At 40.2% G+C, this 18,953-nt stretch overlaps 1 protein-coding gene and 1 pseudogene across 1 annotated transcript in view; one reads left to right on the forward strand and one right to left on the reverse strand.

The window, feature by feature from the left end:
* Positions 1–2,589, forward strand: part of TRAM1 (translocation associated membrane protein 1) — a 37,119-nt gene extending 34,530 nt beyond the window's left edge. The window contains exon 11 of the mRNA XM_004762377.3: positions 1,033–2,589. Coding sequence (XP_004762434.1) covers positions 1,033–1,106 — 74 coding nt within the window. The 3' untranslated portion in view covers positions 1,107–2,589. The remainder of the gene's footprint in view (positions 1–1,032) is intronic.
* A 1,099-nt stretch (positions 2,590–3,688) lies between these two features.
* On the reverse strand, positions 3,689–5,245 carry LOC101678499 (annotated as a pseudogene).
* Between the last annotated feature and the right edge of the window lie 13,708 nt (positions 5,246–18,953).

The raw sequence follows: 18,953 nt of genomic DNA on the forward strand, positions 1-18,953 counted from the left end.
TTAGACAGCCATTTTTGTATTCCAAATTTAATGGACATTTTTGGAGAGAGGGTTAGTCTAATAATAGTTACAGATCAATCGATAGATACCTCCATCATAACTTGAAGAAGGCAGCCATAGTATACTCCTAAACATTAAAGTTATCCTAAACACTGACTTTATATCTTGTAAGGAAACATATCCCTAAGAACTTTGTTTACAGACAAATGTGAAAGGTTCTTTATTGCTACTAAAAGTACTGCTCTTAAGACTATTCTAAAATTCTTGTCATTTCTTTTTGGAATTTTCTCTTTTCTCTATCACTTTTTTCTGCTTTCAGTACTAATTGCTTTATGTTTTATTGAGATACAATTGACAGTTACTTTTTAAAAAATTTTCTACTTTTAGGGGAACCTGGGTGGCTCTGTTGGTTAAGCATCTGGCTCTGGGTTTCAGCTCAAGTCATGATTGTATGGTTGTGGGATCAAGGCCCATGTTGGCTCTGTGCTCAGTGCAAAGTCTGCTTCAGTTTCTCTCTCCTTCTCCCTTTCCCTCATACTCTTTCTCTCAAATAATTAAATCTTTAAAAAAAAAAATTGCTACTGAACATGTGTTTAACATGTTACTGGGTTGGGGTTTTTTTTTTTTTTTTTTTTTTTTTTTTTTTTTAATCAGGCTTTATGATTGGTTAAATACTGGTAAAGATTTATTACTGCGAAATAAGTTTTACCTGAGGGCATCCAGATCTTTATTGGGGTTTTAAATTTTCTTTTCTGAAGGTACTTTTGTGTATAAAGATGATTTTATTTGCATTTCTTTATAAAAGAGAGTAATACTGGGGCGCCTGGGTGGCTCGGTCGGTTAAGCATCTGCCTTCGGCTCAGGTCATGATCCCAGGGTCCTGGGATCAAGCCCTGCATCTGGCTCCTTGCTCAGAGGGGAGCCTGCTTCTCCTGCTCCCCCTGCTTGTGCTCTCTGTCTCTGTCAAATAAATGAATAAAATCTTTATTTTTAAATAAAGAGAGAGTAATACTGATTCTTTTCTCTTTTCAGAAAATGGTGTAAATGGAACAGTAACTTCAAATGGAGCAGACTCTCCCCGTAATAGAAAAGAGAAATCTTCATAATGAATTATAATCTAACTGATTAATGTCCCCAAAGAAATACGCTTTTTACTGTATCTTTCAGCACTAGAGATTTTTTCTGTCCTTAAAAATACAGTTTGTGCTCTTTGATTCTTGCTATTGTACTGTTTCATGCATTTTTTTAAAGGGCATTTGAGGGAAGGTTGATTACTATGAGTGAGAAAAATATTTAGCTTAGACTAAGCTACCTGCCTTCAGAATAGTTTAGGGACCACCACCATATTTTATTTTGTTTTTTATCTTTGAACGTTTTTCTAATGATTTGGAGAGATAACTATTTACAGAAATTCTACATATCAGTGATAAAATTTCTTGCTCTCACCAATTTTTTATATTAGCAAGATGGCCTCTTCCAGCAAGGTCATATTTTTTTAAGTTATCTTTCAGGGTAATATGGAAATACTATAAAGTTGGAAGTCAAACTTTAATATGTTTTCAGTGTTCTCTAATTTTTAGGAATTTTTGTAGTCTTTACACCTGGGAAAAAAGATTTGTAAATTCACTAAAATAATTGTGTGCTTTATATTATAGGTAATGGTTGTTAATGTTACATCCCCATTTAAAAAAAAAATAGTATTGGTTACAATGTGTGGAGATTATTGCCATATATAGTGAATCAAAATACATGAACATGAAAGTACCTGTGAAGTAAAATCTTTCTTGTGCATTTTCAACACTTGTGAGCTGAAAATCAGAAAATTAAATATTTACTATAAAGAACCAAATCTGACTATAGCCCTTTTTGATATGTTTATTAATAATGATTCTTAATGGGGCTTGTTATAAGATCAATATGCACAGCATCTTAGAAAAATATTGTTTAACCTGCAAACCCTTTTTAAAAATAATGCCTATTTGATTTATATCTATAAAGAGAATGGTGGGTAATTATATTGGGAGAAACTGCATTAATCTTAAACTGAAAATTCAGTTGGCTAATCTTAGAAAAGACAGTGCTTTATGTTATAACTATAGCTTTGGTCCCACCTTTAATTGAGAAGCATTTATCTGTATAAAACATATTTTTGGATAAATATATATATATATATTTGTATCTCTACAGAAAGGCTCTAAAAAACATTTGAGTAAAACATTTGGTTCCCTTTTCTATAATTATCCTTAAAAATTCTTATAGCTATATTTGGTTTTTTGTTGTCTTCACAGTACCTATACTGCTCCTTTTGGTGTTCGCATCTTGTTCTCCATTTCTCACTTTTGTCACCAGCTCATGTTTGTGCCATTTTTAGTATAAAAGTTGCAGGCTTGTTAGGTCTGCAGTTTAGTAAGTTGCCATGCTGCTAGAAAGTTGTGCTTTCTATTTCCAGCTGTTGACTTCCTGGAAAAAGTAGTAGCTCTCTGTAGCATCATGGAGTTTCAGTGGAACCAAATTTTTGCCATTAAAAACTGGCATTATATTGAACTATACATTGAGAAATCAATCAAAATAAAATTTTTACTTTCACAAGCTGTATCCTGAACGTTCTCTTTATTGTTAGCAAGTTTTTATGCTATCTTAGACGATATAATCTCATTAAAATGTACCATGTTTAAAGAGTATACCCTTGATAAACATTTAGAATAGCCTTTGCCAAAGAAGTGTTCTGCAAAAAAAGAGTATTCGTTTCATATAATATCTGAGAGCTACTGAGGGGGAAAAAATGGTTAATCACCAAATTCATAGACTACTGAGTTAAATTTAAAAGGTGTTTCTTTACTATAGGACTGTTCAACCCTTTATATGCAAATAAGCTTCCTGATCCACTAAGAATGTTTACAGTAGGGATATAATGTGCGGTGTTTTTTGGGCTGTGGAAACTTCTTTATATGGAATTACTTAACAGCGTCATGTTCTACACCATACCATGCCATAGGTTTAGGAAAAGGAAAGAAAAAAGCCCTTTGTAGGTATCTAAAACTTGATAGGCACACATATAGTCCCAAGTAAAATTGTTAATTGTATAAGCTCTAGATCCCCTCGCCCCAAATGCTCTCAGGAAAGTCTTTACTGGCCTCCAGATTGTGCAGTGTGTCACTGTCACCCAGTCTAAGGTCAGCTTTGAAGCCTGATGGCAAGCATGCAGGACTGTGACCTAGGACAGCTGTCAAATTCATTGAGTAACCTTGAACTAGTTGTTTTGCCATTTTGGGATTCAGTCTTTGCCTCTGTAAAAAGCCTTTTTGCTTGCCTTTTAGAGTATGGTTGTGGGTGGTCCAGGTGGACTATTTTGGAACAAAAGTATTAAGAGCATTCTTCTAAAATTCAGAAATTCTACACAGTCAAAATCAGAGCTAATCCTGAAGCAAAGCTTGTATAGATGAAGAAACAGGAAAGATGAATTTTTTGTTGCACATTTTGTTAGCAATAACCATTGACACCTTGTGTCTGCAAGGTGTTTCTAAATGTTTTCACTGAAAACTAGTTCTACTGCCTGTCTACATATGGACAAAAATATAAAATTGTTTTTAAGAAGTGATAATGAAATTGATCACCTGTTTGTACTTTTTTTCTCAATGTTATTCAAAGCATTGCCATTCATTTCTTCTTAACTCTCTTATAAGCACCAAATTTTAATATATAAGTAATTTGGGGGGAAATACCATCAAGAACTTCCCTCCAGAACAAAACAATGATGTTCATGCCTCCAAACAACCGCATTTGAAGTCTACCAAATTAAAAACAAAAAGCCCACACACAAAGAAGCAAAAATCACATTCTAGGAGTTCCATGCATTTAGCAGCCTTTGCTTATGCTGTCTAATCATCCTTCAGCTGACTTTTAAAAAAGTAACACCCTACCTCATCAAAATACACTTTTCCATTTGCATTTTTTAAATTAAAAACAATGATTAAAAAAGAAAACTTGAATTCACAACTGCCTTACTCATTTCAGTGTCATGTACAGCATATGAAGGTCAGGAGGGCCATTTGCAGCACACATGATTAGAGAATACTGGTCTTCAAGGTTCATTTTCTTTACAAACTGTAAAATACTGGCAATTCCAAGTGTGGCAGAAGAGGTGACATCTGAGAATCCTACCGGACAACACAGGTGCCCAAGCTGTTCGTGGAATGACAGGGCTTCCGTCAAATTGACACAGTTATGCTGTGTAATGTTATTTCCCACCCTGTTAGAGTACTTCACTGAGAGGTCAAGAATCAGTCTGAGAAATTCCCATGTGGGATCTTCTGGAAATGCAGAGAATGGAACTGCTGTCAGATCATTAATCACATAATCAGATTCTCTCCCTTCTTTGGCATATGTCTTCAGCACTGAAATGCAGTCTTCTATTAGGACCTGAGAGCAGTCTCCTTTAAGATTGTCTCAGGCATCGCCACATGTTTTTCACACGTATGTCTTACATCCATTGACCACCATTTGGTCAATCTCTACCATAGTAACCATCTTTAGTTTCCGTTTGACAATTTCACATAATATGCCCCCATCTCCGTCCCCTAGAATCAGTGTGTCTTTGCCGCTATAGTCTTTCACTGCCCATGATGGCCTGGGTATACCCAAATCACTCCACGAGATTAACTTCACCACCAAGGATGAGAATATTTCCAAATTACTTCGAGTGCAGAATTTCAACATTCTGATAAGGTGAATCTTCATCAGACACCACTTCATCTACGTCATCCTCAACTAGGCGACAATTAGCAGTGGGCCAGTATCTGTCCATGGTCCCTCTAACTATGGGTGGTAATTGCTTCCCCTACCCGATTCTGTCCCCAGTTCTTACACTCTTTCTTCTACTTTGTTCAAAAGATATGTCAGCTTCTTGGCCTGGTGAATCACCATCATAACTCTGAAAGTCCAACACCACCAATCCATGTGGGTAAACTCTCAAATTGGCAAAGCTGCCCTTGTTGTCTATGCGGGCCGCTAAATAACCGTGGTCCTGCCAGCTGTGTAGACTGTAATTCCTTGCTCCTGGAAAATGGACCCGGAGGCCTTTTAGAATGGTCTCACCATCAGCTGTGATGCTGAGCATGAAGTTGAGCATGCTATGCCATGCCGCTGCCATACTGAGGTGAGGCCCTGTGCTGTGCCTGGGCAGGTGGCCGCGGGAGACTGGGAGGCTGCGGAACGTGCCAGGCTGCAGCCCGTGGGGAGTGCCCACCTGTTTACATTTTTAAAGGAGTGGCTTCAGAAGTAATCCTGGGGGAATTTCTAGGGTAAAGCTTAAACAGATTGTTCTCTCCAGAGATCAACTTTGTTGTGCTAGGTGATTCAATTAAGAGTCATCGACTATAAAAATTTCAGCACAAGACAGGTTTAGGAATTTCAAAGCAGACATTAACAAGTATTAGTCGGGAAAATGAAACACTAGTAACCCAGGTCACGAAGAGAGTGAATGCAGCTGGGCAAAGTCTCTAGGTGCTTTAGAAACCCTGGGCATACAGCTCAGTCCTAATGAGGCAAGCAGACAAGTTCATAACAATGGTGCTGTTGATCTGGCTAGTGAGCACTTATTTAAAGCTATTAGCCATCTACAAAAAGCGGTGGACCGCCATGGCTTCGCTCTGTCTTGTGAAGACAGCAGAGAGCCTCATACTTCCAGATAGACTAGTCCTGGGTTTAAGCATGATTTGCTTTACGAAAAGCTCTACTAGGTATCTATATGCCACACATTTAACAGCTTTATCCAATACCATTAGGGAGAAGGCTAAGCCAATTTGTCTAGCCTAACTATTTTTAGTGAAAACACTGTGTTTGCTTAAGGCTGAAATCAAACATTTCAGGTGTCCTGAAAACAAGCACATCAGAAAAAAAATATTAAGAGGTTTAGGTCCATCACATAGTCTAAATCATGACTATTTGTAACTCTGAGGGTAAAGGAGTGAAAACAAAAAGCATATTCTCTTTTGAAGATTCAACCAATTCAAGTAATTTCTTGATTCTGTTGTTGATTTCTGTTAACATTAATGGGCACGAAATGGTAAGACTAGCAGACCAGGGTCCAAATCTTGGCTCCTCCACTGATAATTCTCTGTAATCTAATGTCTGTGACTCAGTTTCCTGAGATACGTAATAGCACCTATCCCACAAGGTAGTTCTACAAACTGAGATAACGCACATAAATTGTGCATAGCTCCATTTGTAATGCTCACTAAATGTTACCTGTCAGCTCCTAAGGTTGTGACAAACACAGGGAAGGAATGGCTAATAGTGTTAGGTAATTTCAGTTGACTACCTCTCCATATATGATCCATTATACAAGATATTGAACATTCATGCTCTATCTAAGGCAAGTACAGTGTTCCATGGTTGTTATCTTGAGTAGGCAGGCCAATAAACTTCCATGAAATGTTCAAGCCAACATTATAGCCATTTGATCCTTGCAAGACTGCAAACATGCTTATCTAGCACAAAAGTTCATAAATCAAACATCCAAGTCTATACTGAATCATTTTTACTTAGGTGATCCAATAATTATAAAAGCAACAAATAGCATGTATAGTTTCTAAATAATGATTTTTAAAAATCCGATACCTAGGGTTTATGATACCGTAGTTTCATTTAGTTGGTGTATACAACATCTAGAGAATTTTTAGTTGCTTGGAATTCCCTTACCTTTTAATGGGAAGAATCAAACTCCATCAGATGAATAAGAATATTTACCTAGGATAAGAAAAGTATGTATTACAAGCAATGTTTATCAATATACTTGAACTAATCTTATAAAATGTCCTACGAATCCAGTTCTGTAAATGGACTGGAAGGATGGCTGTCAGAGTGTGTGTGGGATATACACAAAAGTGTGGATAATGCATGAAATAGACTAAAATCTAAAGACCAAGTTCCTTTCTCTGTTGTCTACTTGCTGACTGACTTCTAAACTAATCCCTTTTTTCCTTCATCAAATATGAGAAACTATAATAAAACTTTTTCATGAGAACGATTAGAGAATAATTTTTTAAATTCAATTTTACCAGGCTAATTTAGGTTAGTAGTGACCTCTTGACCAATTAGAATGGTCCTTTTCTTTTTCTTGCTGATTTCATTCACAACAAACAAAACAATAAGATGCAGGTCATTTGTTACATAGATCGGAAAGGGAAAATGTCTATACTATACATAATAAGTACATGAAGAATGAAAAATTAAGTGTAGTTTTTAAAAGTGAATTCCATGGCTAAAATTAACAACAACAGATGTTGGCAAGGATGTGGAGAAAGAGGAGCCCTCTTGCCCTTTTGGTGGGAATGCAAACTGGTGCAGCCACTCTGCAGAACAGTATGGAGGTTCCTCAAAAGGTTAAAAAAAGAAGTATCCCATGAGCCAGCAATTGCACAACTAGATATATACCCAAAAGGTACACAAATACTGATTTGAAGGGATACGTGCACCCTGATGTTATAACCCAACATTATCAACAATAGCCAAATCATGGTACCAGCTCAAATGTCCATCGACTGATGAATAAAAGAAGATGTGGTATATAAACACAACAGAATATTACTCAGCCATCAAAAAGAATGAAATCTTGCCATTCGCAATGACTTGGGTGGAGCTACAGTGTATTGTGCTAAACAAAATAAATCACTGAAAGAAAAATATCACACGATTTCACTCAACTGTGGAATTTAAGAAACAATACAGATGAACCTATGGGAAGGGGGAGAATAGAGAAAGAGAAGGAAACAAGCCATAAGACACTCTTACAATAGAGAACACACTGAGGGTTTATGGAAGGAGGTGGGTGGGGGACAGGCTAAATGGGTGGTAGGGATTAAAGAAGACACTTGTCATGATGAACACTGGGTGTTGTATGTAAGTGATGAATCACTGAATTCTACTCCTGAAATGAATATTGAGCTGTATATTAGAATTTAAATAAAACTTTAAAGAAAAAAAGAAGGTAAATTCCATTCTGTAGGATTAAGGTCTAGAAAACTACTAGGAGTGTTAGAAGACTGGTAATATACCTAAATCCTAATACACGTGGGAAGCTTTGAAAAACTTGAAAGAAAATAAGCAAGGCTTGGGGTGCCTGTGTGGCATATAGTTAGTTGAGCGACTGGCTCTTGGATTTGGCTCAGGTCTATGACCTCAGGGTGGAGGAATCAAACCCCACTTCAGGCTCTGCACTCGGTATGGGGTCTGCTGAAGACTCTCTCTCCCTCTGCCTCTCCCCACCACCCCACCACTCCCCCCACCCCGTACACACTCAACTTTCTCTCAAATAAATAAATAAGTCTGAAGAAGAAAGAAGAAGAAGAAGAAGAAGCAGCAGCAGCAAAGCTTGGCTCAAACTTATCTTCAGAAGAACTAACATAACTGCACTCAGTGAGTAGAAAGCCCCTGTTCACATCTACAAGTCATTTCTCTGTTGATATTATGATACCCTGGGGCAACTCTGCTACCGCCTAGACACAACAGTACTGCAGAGTGAGATGGAGATAGGGAGACAGTCATTCAGCAAGAATTCTCTTCCTGCAAAGAAATACTCCACAGTGATTCTCATTGAAATTTATGGAGCCCATCTCTAAACACTGGCCATTATACAGACAGTGCAGGCTCATCTCCTCTATGCTTCTAATATAGAGCATCTTAATTTTGTATAGCCTGTGGGGTTTTGTTGTTGTTGTTGTTTGTTTTAATGAACACTGAAACAATAAAGAATTTCGAAAGCAAAGCCATCTTGTGGACCGTAGCTTTAGGTTTAAGTAATCACTGCTTTCCTTGTTTTACTGTATTTTGATGAGAGCCAACATTCTGATTACAGTCCAGCATCTCTGGTCCGGCAGGCGGTACCAATCACACCCCATTATATATGGATGCAGAGTAAGTGCCCGTTAGGGGCTGCGGCAATCACCACCCTAATTTTCCGCTCACGCTCCATCCACGTCAGCGCTCGTCTCCAGAGGTAAGCGCAGCTGTACTCTCTGTACTCATTAACCCAGCCGCCCTTGACATTTGTTCCTTTTTTTTTTTTAAACCTAATGTCGCAAATTCTCTGTGAAAGAAAAGACTCTCCGCCTGTGATTTTTTTTTTTTTGCATTGATTATTTCAGCTGTTTTTCGGGATCTGCCTTTGCATCTAAAAAAGTACTCTTGTATTTCACACATTGAGGTTCAAAATTCTGAACAGAAGACCTGCCTGTGACCGTGATTTGATGCAAAAGGATGGCCCGTGGCGGGCACTGAGGGGAATGGTGGCCCAGAGAGCTTCACTCATTGATCTGAATTTGGCTTGAAAAGCGTTTGACATTTGTTTCTTCTTGATGTTACCAACTGCCTAAAAACCTGAAGCAAACAATTATGTAGGATATTTTAGCCTTAGTGATTTTCATTTCCCAGAAGCTTAGTTTTGATGGGTTCCTACCCTGCTCTGACTCTCTTTTAGCTCTGCAAATGTCTGTTTTTGAGAGACTAGCTTATATTAATTACACTGTGTCTTCATAGTTGCCTGGATGCAGCAGGGTTCCGGTGGCTAGGGTCTTGCATCTGAAATGGAAGAAATGGGGAAAAGATGTTTGAATTTTTATATCCTCATATAGCAAAGGAACGGCCTCTCCTACCTCAGTCCCATAAACACCCTCCCAAAGCTCATTATTTATCCTTCACAATCTTTTTTTCTATACATAAGGCACAATAATATTGCACCTTATTGATTCCAAAATGTACTCACCCCAAACTTTAGCATCTCTGGTTTAAGAGCGGGGTTTTTCAATCAGTGGCATGTCAGTTTCTAGCATTTTTCTTAGGGTACAGAAAATAAGGGTTTAAGAAACCTGGTGAATCCTTCGATTGTATGAAATTCAGTAAAAATTGGTAGCATCTACTGAAGTCTTACCACGTCCCAATTATTATTTTAAGTGCTCTCCCATCTCATTTTGGCCCTCCATAGAAACCCTATGAACAGGAACCGTTCTTCGCCCCGATTTACAGAAACTGCATCAAGGAAAGATGAAGGGACATGGTAAGCCACAAAGCCAGGCTTTGAACACAGGTGTGTCTGATCATGCGCCTGTTCGCCACTAGGTCTCACCACACACCTTCTCCTCCAGCCAAGCCTGCCCTCGGAAGAGGATCATTTGATTTGATCTCCACTGTTCTTCCTTCCGAGGAGTTTTGCAAAGATAAAGTTCTAAATGTAGAACACTCATCATGTAAAGTCAAATAGTTTAGGAATTATTTTAATTTATTTAATAACACTAATAGACTTTTTTCTGGATATTACAGGGATATGAAAATTCCTAGAACACAGTCCCTGCCGTCAAGGATTCACAGTCTAATGTGAGGGGCAGATATCCCAGACCATAGTATCAACCATGGGGAAAGTTCTAGAGCAGGGGTGAGTACCAGGGACCTCCAGTATGAGGTACCTCAGGTATAATGCTAAACTTGAGCCAGACTCTCTGGTTGCTGAGAGAAGGATCCCCTGAGGAACTGACCTTGAGACTGAGTTTTGAATCATGAGAATTGACGTCGGGCTTCACACACAGTGTCAGAAGATGAATGAATGAGTGAGCGAATGATTCAATCAATCACTGAAAAAAGAAATCAACTATGGCTTGGAAGAAACTGAGCCTGCAACTTGGGGACAAGGCTGTGTAAAGAACAGTCAACGAAAGACAACCTCAACTCACATGTAGACAGCAGGTGCAGGACGCCTCCCAGCTCAGGGGAAGAGGTTGTGAGGCAGTTTTGCAGGCCCAGACCACCCCCTACCATGGCCTGCAGAAGATCCTATTGAAAAAGTGCCGGTGAGGGTGGTGGGGGGTGCCAGTACCTTGCCTCCAGCCCTCCCCTCACTGGGCACTGGGTGCAGGCATCCCAGGACTGCTGTGCATGAGGCCCCAACGCCGCGCAGGTTGGGCAGACATTCTGAGAAAAAGACAGCTTTTTTCTCAGGCCCTGGTTTCAGCTTTAAGTACTAATATGTCAGCTTTTACGAGTGCAAGTGTTTTTTTTTTTTTAAAGATTTCATTTATTTAGGGGCGCCTGGGTGGCTCAGTTGGTTAAGCTACTGCCTTCAGCTCAGGTCATGACCCCAGAGTCCTGGGATCAATCCCCTGTGTCGGGCTCCTTGCTCAGCAGGGAGCCTTCTTCTCCCTCTCCCTCTGCCTGCTACTTCGCCTGCTTGTGCGCTCTCTCTCTCTCTGTCAAATAAATAAATTTTTAAATTTTTAAATTTAAAATAAAATAAAAATTTTTTAATTTTTAAATTTTATTTATTTATTTGAGAGAGGCAGTGCAAGTATGGGGTGGGGAGGACTGCAGGGAGGGACAGAGCAAGAGGGAGAAGCAGACTCTCCACTTAGCAGGGAGCCTGATGCTGGGCTGGATCGCAGGACCCCGGGACCATGACCTGAGCTGAAAGCAGATGCTTAACCAACTGAGCCACCCAGGAGTCCTGCAGTGATTTTTTATGACCTACAAGGCCTCCCTGAGATCATCTCCATGGCAGGGGGGAAAAAAAGGGCTCACGGAGTGGGGTTTGAAGGAACAATGAAACAGATAAAATCAAGTCTCTTCATGATTCCACCCTACCAAACCCAATTCATTGAATGAAGAGATTACGAGACGGTGACCTGAGCCGAAGGCAGAGACTTTAACCCACGGAGCCACCCAGGTGCCCCTTGCAAGCTCTGATTTAAATCAGAGTAGAGAGCTACCCGAAATCAGCTACAAGGGGTCTGCTCTCTGGCTCTCGAACAATCAGCTGAAAATAATTCACAGCCCCCTCCTCTTTTCAGCCACTGTTACTGGAACTACAACCCAGGGACCAGTTCCTGTTCCATTCTGCCAATTGTCTGTAACCCCGTCTGCAGTGAGGTAAGCACAGAAACAAAGTGAGCATTTAGAACTTTTATGGCAATTTGGCAGAATAGTTTTATGTCTGCTGAATTGAAAGAAAGAGAAAGAGAGAGAGAGAAGGAGGGAGAAAGGGAGGGAAGGAGGGAGGAAGGAAAGAAGGCAAAAAAGAAAGAAGGAATTGAGCTTGTGTTCTGTATGCCTTTGGAGGTTTTTTAAATTGAATTTTCTGTTTATTTTATTTTATTTTTGTAAAACTATGGATCCACGATGGATTTAAGACAAAGCCAGGCCTTTCACACAGGTGTTCTGAGACTCCTTGTTCAGCGCTGCTCAGGGGGCCTCAAGGGCACTCCACTCAAAAGAACAAGCAGCTCAATGCACGACAGCTCTCGAAGGATCCAGAAACACTACCAACAAGTCAGGACCCACCCTGTAGACTTTCTCATTCAAAACAGACCTCTTGGCCAGATTGCTGGCAGCTTTCCAGATTTCTGCCAGTAGGAAGCACAGATAAGGAAGCTACACTCCCCTTGAAAAACCAGATTGATCCAGAAAGATGCCACCTCATTTCTCATAAAGCCCACAAAAATGTGAGCTGGCCAAACAGAGGCACAAAGAGACTGTTACCAGTGATGTCTTCAGAGCGAAATGTCACTTCTCTTCTTCTGACTTTATTTTTTTAAAAGATTTTATTTATTTATTTGACAGACAGAGATGCAAGCAGGCAGAGAGGCAGACAGAGAGAGAGAGAGGAGGAAGCAGGCTCCCTGCTGAGCAGAGAGCCCGACGCGGGACTCGATCCCAGGACCCTGGGATCATGACCCGAGCCGAAGGCAGACCCTCAACCCACTGAGCCACCCAGGCGCCCCTCTTCTTCTGACTTTAAAGGAGGTAGAAGAGTCTTGAGTCCAGATAGTCACAGAGCCTGTGACAGAAATCCCCCAATGGCGACGACTGTATCATCAGTTAAATAAAATCAGATATGACGGGTACAAAACCAGCCCATTAGGGTTGCCACATTCTGCTATACCGTTGTTCCTGTAGCGACTAAAAGAGGCGAGGTCTGCTGTTAGACTGATTTTAGCCATCGAGATGCCACAACATCCCCAATGGGATGCTTTTTTACAGCTCAGGTCTAAGGATACACTCATTGAGCCAGTCCTTCGGCAATCACAGACAATTGAGACTAATGTGTCCTTAGCAAACATCGCCAGGCTCCTGTTATTCGTATTCTTAGCTGTACTCAGATGTCTTTAGTTGGTGTCTTTCATTAGACTAAATGAGTTGGAGTTTTACAAGCAGAAAAAAATATCTTCCCATATCTTCTGTAATTTTCCCACATGTCTATTACGTTCTGTGCCCAGTAGGCTCTGAGTAAATGTTGACTAACCCGTTAATAAATCAAACAGCAGGTTTCCTTTTTTTTTTTTTCACTTTCAGCGCATTTATTTTCTTTGTTGGTGTACTGTTTTATTCAAAGCTCCACGAATTTGATTTAAATTTTTAGAAATAGAGGAACAGAGAAAAAAATAATGCAAACTTAGGTCATTTGGATCCTGTGTACTCACCTATCACACCCCACTGCAGAACTTGGGAACTGTGTATCCATGCCTCATTAGCTCCGGTAAAATCCAAGCTACCTCACCCATTGAGGAAGCTTTCAACTGATGTGACTTCTTGAAGGGAAATTAAGAAACAGAGACCTAAAGTGCTTTTCTTTTCTTTTCTGTTCCCTTTTCTTACCTCTTCTTGAATTTCCCAAAAATTATGTAGAAAGGCTCAGATGGAAACTGAACGTGTTCTTTCTTGTAGTAGTGAAGTCAGCCACAACATACCATGAACAAGGGCCTAGAGGTGAGGGAACCTGGAAGACATGAGGGTGGCAAGGCCAAGGAAGAGAGAGCCTAAGCCCAATCTATGAAAGCAAACCTTAGGCCGTCACTGTAGATACAAGCTCCATTCAGAGAATCAGCAGCACCTAGGGCATAGAAATTCTGTTGCATTCTTCCCTCATCATCTCTTTATCTCCTTCTTTCCTGCATTCACTCATTCCATCCCCAATTTTGCATAGCCAACCCACTTCCCTTCTCATAGAGAAAAGAGAGGAACTTGCTTGACTGGGGGTGGTGGGGGTGGGAAGTGGCCCACATTATATTTTGAAAGGAGGGTTCCATTTTCGTATGTTTCCCCATCGCCTCTCTGATTTCCCTGCAAGTGGAGCCAACAATTCCTTTGAGAAAGACCCAAAACTTTTCAAATACAGTAAGTCTCAAACTCCCCAGATAAGATGGCATCTATGCTAACTAAACCCTTTGAGAATTACAAGCTGTGTGGTTTTTTTTAAAAAGATTTTATTCATTTATTTGACAGACAGAGATCACAAGTAGGCAGAGAGAAAGGAGGGGAAGTAGGCTCCCTGCTGAGCAGAGAGCCCGATGCCGGGCTCGATCCCAGGACCCTGAGATCATGACCTGAGCCAAAGGCAGAGGCTTAACCCACTGAGCCACCCAGGCACCCCACAAGCTGTGTTTTTGAATCTTATTACAGACTTTTTCAGAAAAGACCTATTTGATTATGCCACTGTAAGGCCATCTGGTAATAATATTGTTCACATAGAACAAGACCGTTCATATAGAAACATTATTGTTCATAGGACAATTGTGTTCTACGTGAGCACAAGCCATAATAGAGAAGGTAAAGATAGAGAAAGAACTGCAAAAAATATGATCAAATAAGCAGAGGCCTGAGTCTCTAGAATCTTGTCCTTTTTCAAATGACCTTAAGAAAGCTGAAAATTAGGCAACAGGGGGAAATAAAAGAGAAAAAACGCTTTGCCTGTTCCTTCCTATTTCCTTTGTTTGGTTTTCTGAGAAATGTGTTTTGTAGCATAATTTTGGCATATTTGCTATTGGCAGAAGCTCATAGAATAATTCCTTCATTAGTGTGCACAGTTTGGTTCAACAATTCATTTTGAAGTCAGAACTTCACTACCTGTAATGGAATCACATAGGCTATATTAGGATATTTCCTAGGATTTCAGAATGGGATTTTGTTTTTTTTTAAATCAAGACACAAAGGGAAGGAAGGACACAGAGAAAGAAACCTGGGGAAAAAAATTAAGAGCCAGCTCTGAAAGGGAACAAACCATTTAATTCCTGCTAAGGTGAAGTCCAGTTACTTGCACAGCAATGTGTTCCTCATTAGTAGGTGTTTGTGAGAGTACAGAGGATGTCATGGAGAGATATGGGATGCTTCCCTAAGTCTTTCATAAACTTTCTCCATTCACCCCTAGGACAATGCCACACTCCTAGCTAGCTAACCATTTGCAGCAACAGGGGAGAATGAAGGCAAAACAAAACATAGAGGTAGGTCTAGATTGTACCTGAGGACGTCTGTCTCCTTTCTTCGAAAAGGCTGCAGCTCTCTAACATCCTAGAGACTTGTGCACCCACTTCATTCATAGTTTGATATTTAAAAGCAGATCCAAAGTGGAAAGAGATTGTAACAGGGTTCTAAACACTTATTGTACTTGTTTCTAAATGGCAATACTAAGTGTGGGTATAATCTTTTGGGGGAGATGGAGGCTTACTGGATTTGGAGAGTTTTTGCTCTTCCTTAGAAGATTTCCTTGCTAGATTAGTAGTGGTAGTCACAAAGTGGATAGGGTAATTAGCAAATATAGAACCCAATTCAAAGTCTGACCCCAACCAAAGATATGGACAGCAAAGTTCTTACACACACACACACACGCGCGCGTGCGCATGCATGCATGCATGCACATACATACCTACGCACAATAATTCTCTTAGGCAAACTAGCCTTAATCTGACCTTGCAGGGCCAGTGCCCATCAAACCACAAGACAGAGCTAAAGAAGCCAGAACTCCCTCTGGCACTCCTGTGTCCAGAGGTGGGTTAGTATCCAATTTTGACCCATAAAGCCCAATATTTGAGCTTTCATTGAGATTTGAAAAGTGTGTTGCCATTCACTCATTCTTTCATTCAAACAACACTTGAGAATTTACCATGTCCTAGCCCTAGACAGGAATGCGGATATGAACAAAACCAAGTGCCTGCTCTCATAGAGCTTAGATATCTGTATCTTTGTAAATCACTTTAAATCAATCCGTGGAGAAAGGATAGAATATGAATACGCTATCACAACCAAATCCAAGAAATAAAATATTTGATGAAACCTCTGTGCATATTCTTGCTTCCTCTTTCCCAAGTCACATGTGCCTCTGCCCTCTGTCTTTCCCACATAACCCAGGCTTAAAAGCCAATGTCTTCAGCATAAAGGAGTTTCATTCTCATTGTATTTTGAATGATTTTTATTTCATATTTCATAGTATTTATAAATGATTTTTATTTCATATTATAAATATGAATATTTATAAACATTTCTCATAGTATTTATAAACTAAAGCAACCTTTGGGGCTAAAGTCCTCTGCCCAAAACAAACTTTTGTGCAAATGGGCTGAGCCAGAGACATCAGGGATGACAAGAGGGAAAGGAAGCATGGAGCTCGGAAGAGTGGGGGAAAATGGCTGCCATGTCTTGGATGACTCTTCCAAATGGAGGGCAGAATTCTCATCCCTGGACTGGCCCAACAGGCAAGGAACTGTAGTCTTCTGAGAGAAGGAAGAAGGGAAAGTCCTGGTAAGATTCAGTGGCAAGGAAATTTATTGTTTGAAAGCCACCGATGCCTCTATTTTGTATTTTTTTTCCCTCAAGGAACTCAACCTTGAAGTTCATCCATAGATCAGCAAAAACTACTGAGTATCTACTTTGCAACATGAACTATTCTGAGCACTAGGAATATACATCAGGGAACAAAATGGGCAAAAATCCCTGCTATCCCCGGGGCTTACATTCTAGGAAGAGGACGGAAAACAAAAACAGCACAGAGCTTAGAAGGGTAGAGAAATGGTTGTCTATCAGCAAGAGATAGGTACTATAAGTAATATAATATATACTTCATATATTATATATAAATATAAAAAGAGGCCAGGGGGAAAGAAAGCTATGCGGGGTGTGCATCATTAAAATTATGATCAGTCAAGTGGAACTAGGTTAGAAATCATGAAAATAATTTTACAACACCCAATGGCTTGGAAGGTAGGTATTATGCTTTTAAATAAATCTAAGGTCCAAAAAGAAATGGTGGTGGAAACAAGAAATATTTTGAAGTGTTCCATGTGCCGAGTGTCCCTAGCCCCATTTTGACACCCCACCCCCACCCCGCTCTGTTCTCAGCATTGTAGTGGTCCGAGGTTCTTCTGGGCAGCATTTGCCTTCGCTGGTGGAGCAACTTTTAGGGTCATTAGGCTGCACCCACTCTGTTCTACTTCCCACCTTTGACCCTGCCCTGTGTCCTGCACACCCCATTTTCTTCCCATCCTTGGCTCTGTCCTGCACCCAGCACTCCTCTCCCTACCCATCCACACCTCCCCTCCCCCTATGTTTTTCCAACCCACACGTCCAAGTTCCATCTCATCCCTGAAAACAACCTCCTTTTGGCCAGACTTTGGACCCAGAGCTGCACATACCTACAGCACAGCCTACATCTGAGACAGCAGACTTAACACCAAGACTCATCTATTCCCTGGATGTGAAGGCCAGGAACACACTCCAGGCGGGGGAACTTTGGGCCATATGGACTCTGTGCCATGGGAAGGAGTATAGGCTTAAGTGGGTCACAGCAAGGCCCAGGAAAGGGCTCCTCTTGTCTCTGCATAAGGAAGAGCTAATACTGTTACTGTTACTGTAGTGTCGCCACCACCACCAATCATCACCATCAAGAGATACAACGTCTGCAAGTGTACCTAGGCAGCCTTTGATTATTTCCCTGTCACCGAAGTGGTACTCCTTAAACCACAAAAACCAAATACCTACCCCATGCCATATTTTCGTAGTGTTTTGCCTTTGAACAAACATTGTTAATGACATACTCTTGAACTGGTTTATTTTTATTTTATTTAATTGATCCCATAGCCTAATTAATTATGGAATATGCTTTGTCACCTATTACCTCTTAAAACAAGGTAACTTTTCCACTGTAAACAAGGGAAAAAGAAAGAAACAAACAATTGCTAAGATTAAGAAATAATCCCCAGGGGCACCTGGTGGCTTAGCAGGTTAAACCCTCTGCCTTCAGTTCAGGTCATGATCCCAGGGTCCTGGGATCAAGCCCCATATCGGGCTCTCTGCTCAGTGGGGAGCCTGCTTCCCTCTCTCTCTCTCTGCCTACCTCTCTGTCTACTTGTGATCTCTCTCTCTGTCAAATAAATAAATTAAAAAAAAAAAAAAGAAAGAAAGAAAGAATCCCCAATCTACTGTCATTGTGTGTGAAGCAAGTGGTGTTTGAGGGTTACTGAAAGACTTAACCAAAGCAAGTAGGAATTAACCCGAGGCTCACTGCTTTTGAAGAAAAATGTATATGGAATGAAAAGGAAAAGGCCCCCACTTACTCTCCACACCCATTTCCGTTCCCATGGGAGACCACTATCCAACATTTTGTGTCCTTCCCAAAAGTTTTCTCTGCTTATACAGACACATTCATACTCTATGAAGATTCCCTTTTTACAGGCAAAGAGAGTATAGCAAGTGGTGTTTGAGGGTTACTGAAAGACTTAACCAAAGCAAGTAGGAATTAACCCGAGGCTCACTGCTTTTGAAGAAAAATGTATATGGAATGAAAAGGAAAAGGCCCCCACTTACTCTCCACACCCATTTCCGTTCCCATGGGAGACCACTATCCAACATTTTGTGTCCTTCCCAAAAGTTTTCTCTGCTTATACAGACACATTCATACTCTATGAAGATTCCCTTTTTACAGGCAAAGAGAGTACCACAACTTGGATTATATTAATCTGCAATTTGCTTTTTTTCCCTTAATAATACATCATGGGCATCTTTTCAGGTGAGTACATAGAGAGAGCAACCACATTTTCCTTACTAGATGCTTAGTATTAATGGATATCCCCATTTATGATCACTGAAATCATTTCTATTATTTGTATTTCTATAAATAGTACTACAATGTGTGTGTGTGTATGTAT

The sequence above is a fragment of the Mustela putorius genome, unplaced genomic scaffold (genome assembly GCF_011764305.1).
Source record: "Mustela putorius furo isolate JIRA1106 unplaced genomic scaffold, ASM1176430v1.1 tig00003846_pilon_pilon_pilon, whole genome shotgun sequence".
NCBI classification, from domain to species: Eukaryota; Metazoa; Chordata; class Mammalia; order Carnivora; family Mustelidae; genus Mustela; species Mustela putorius.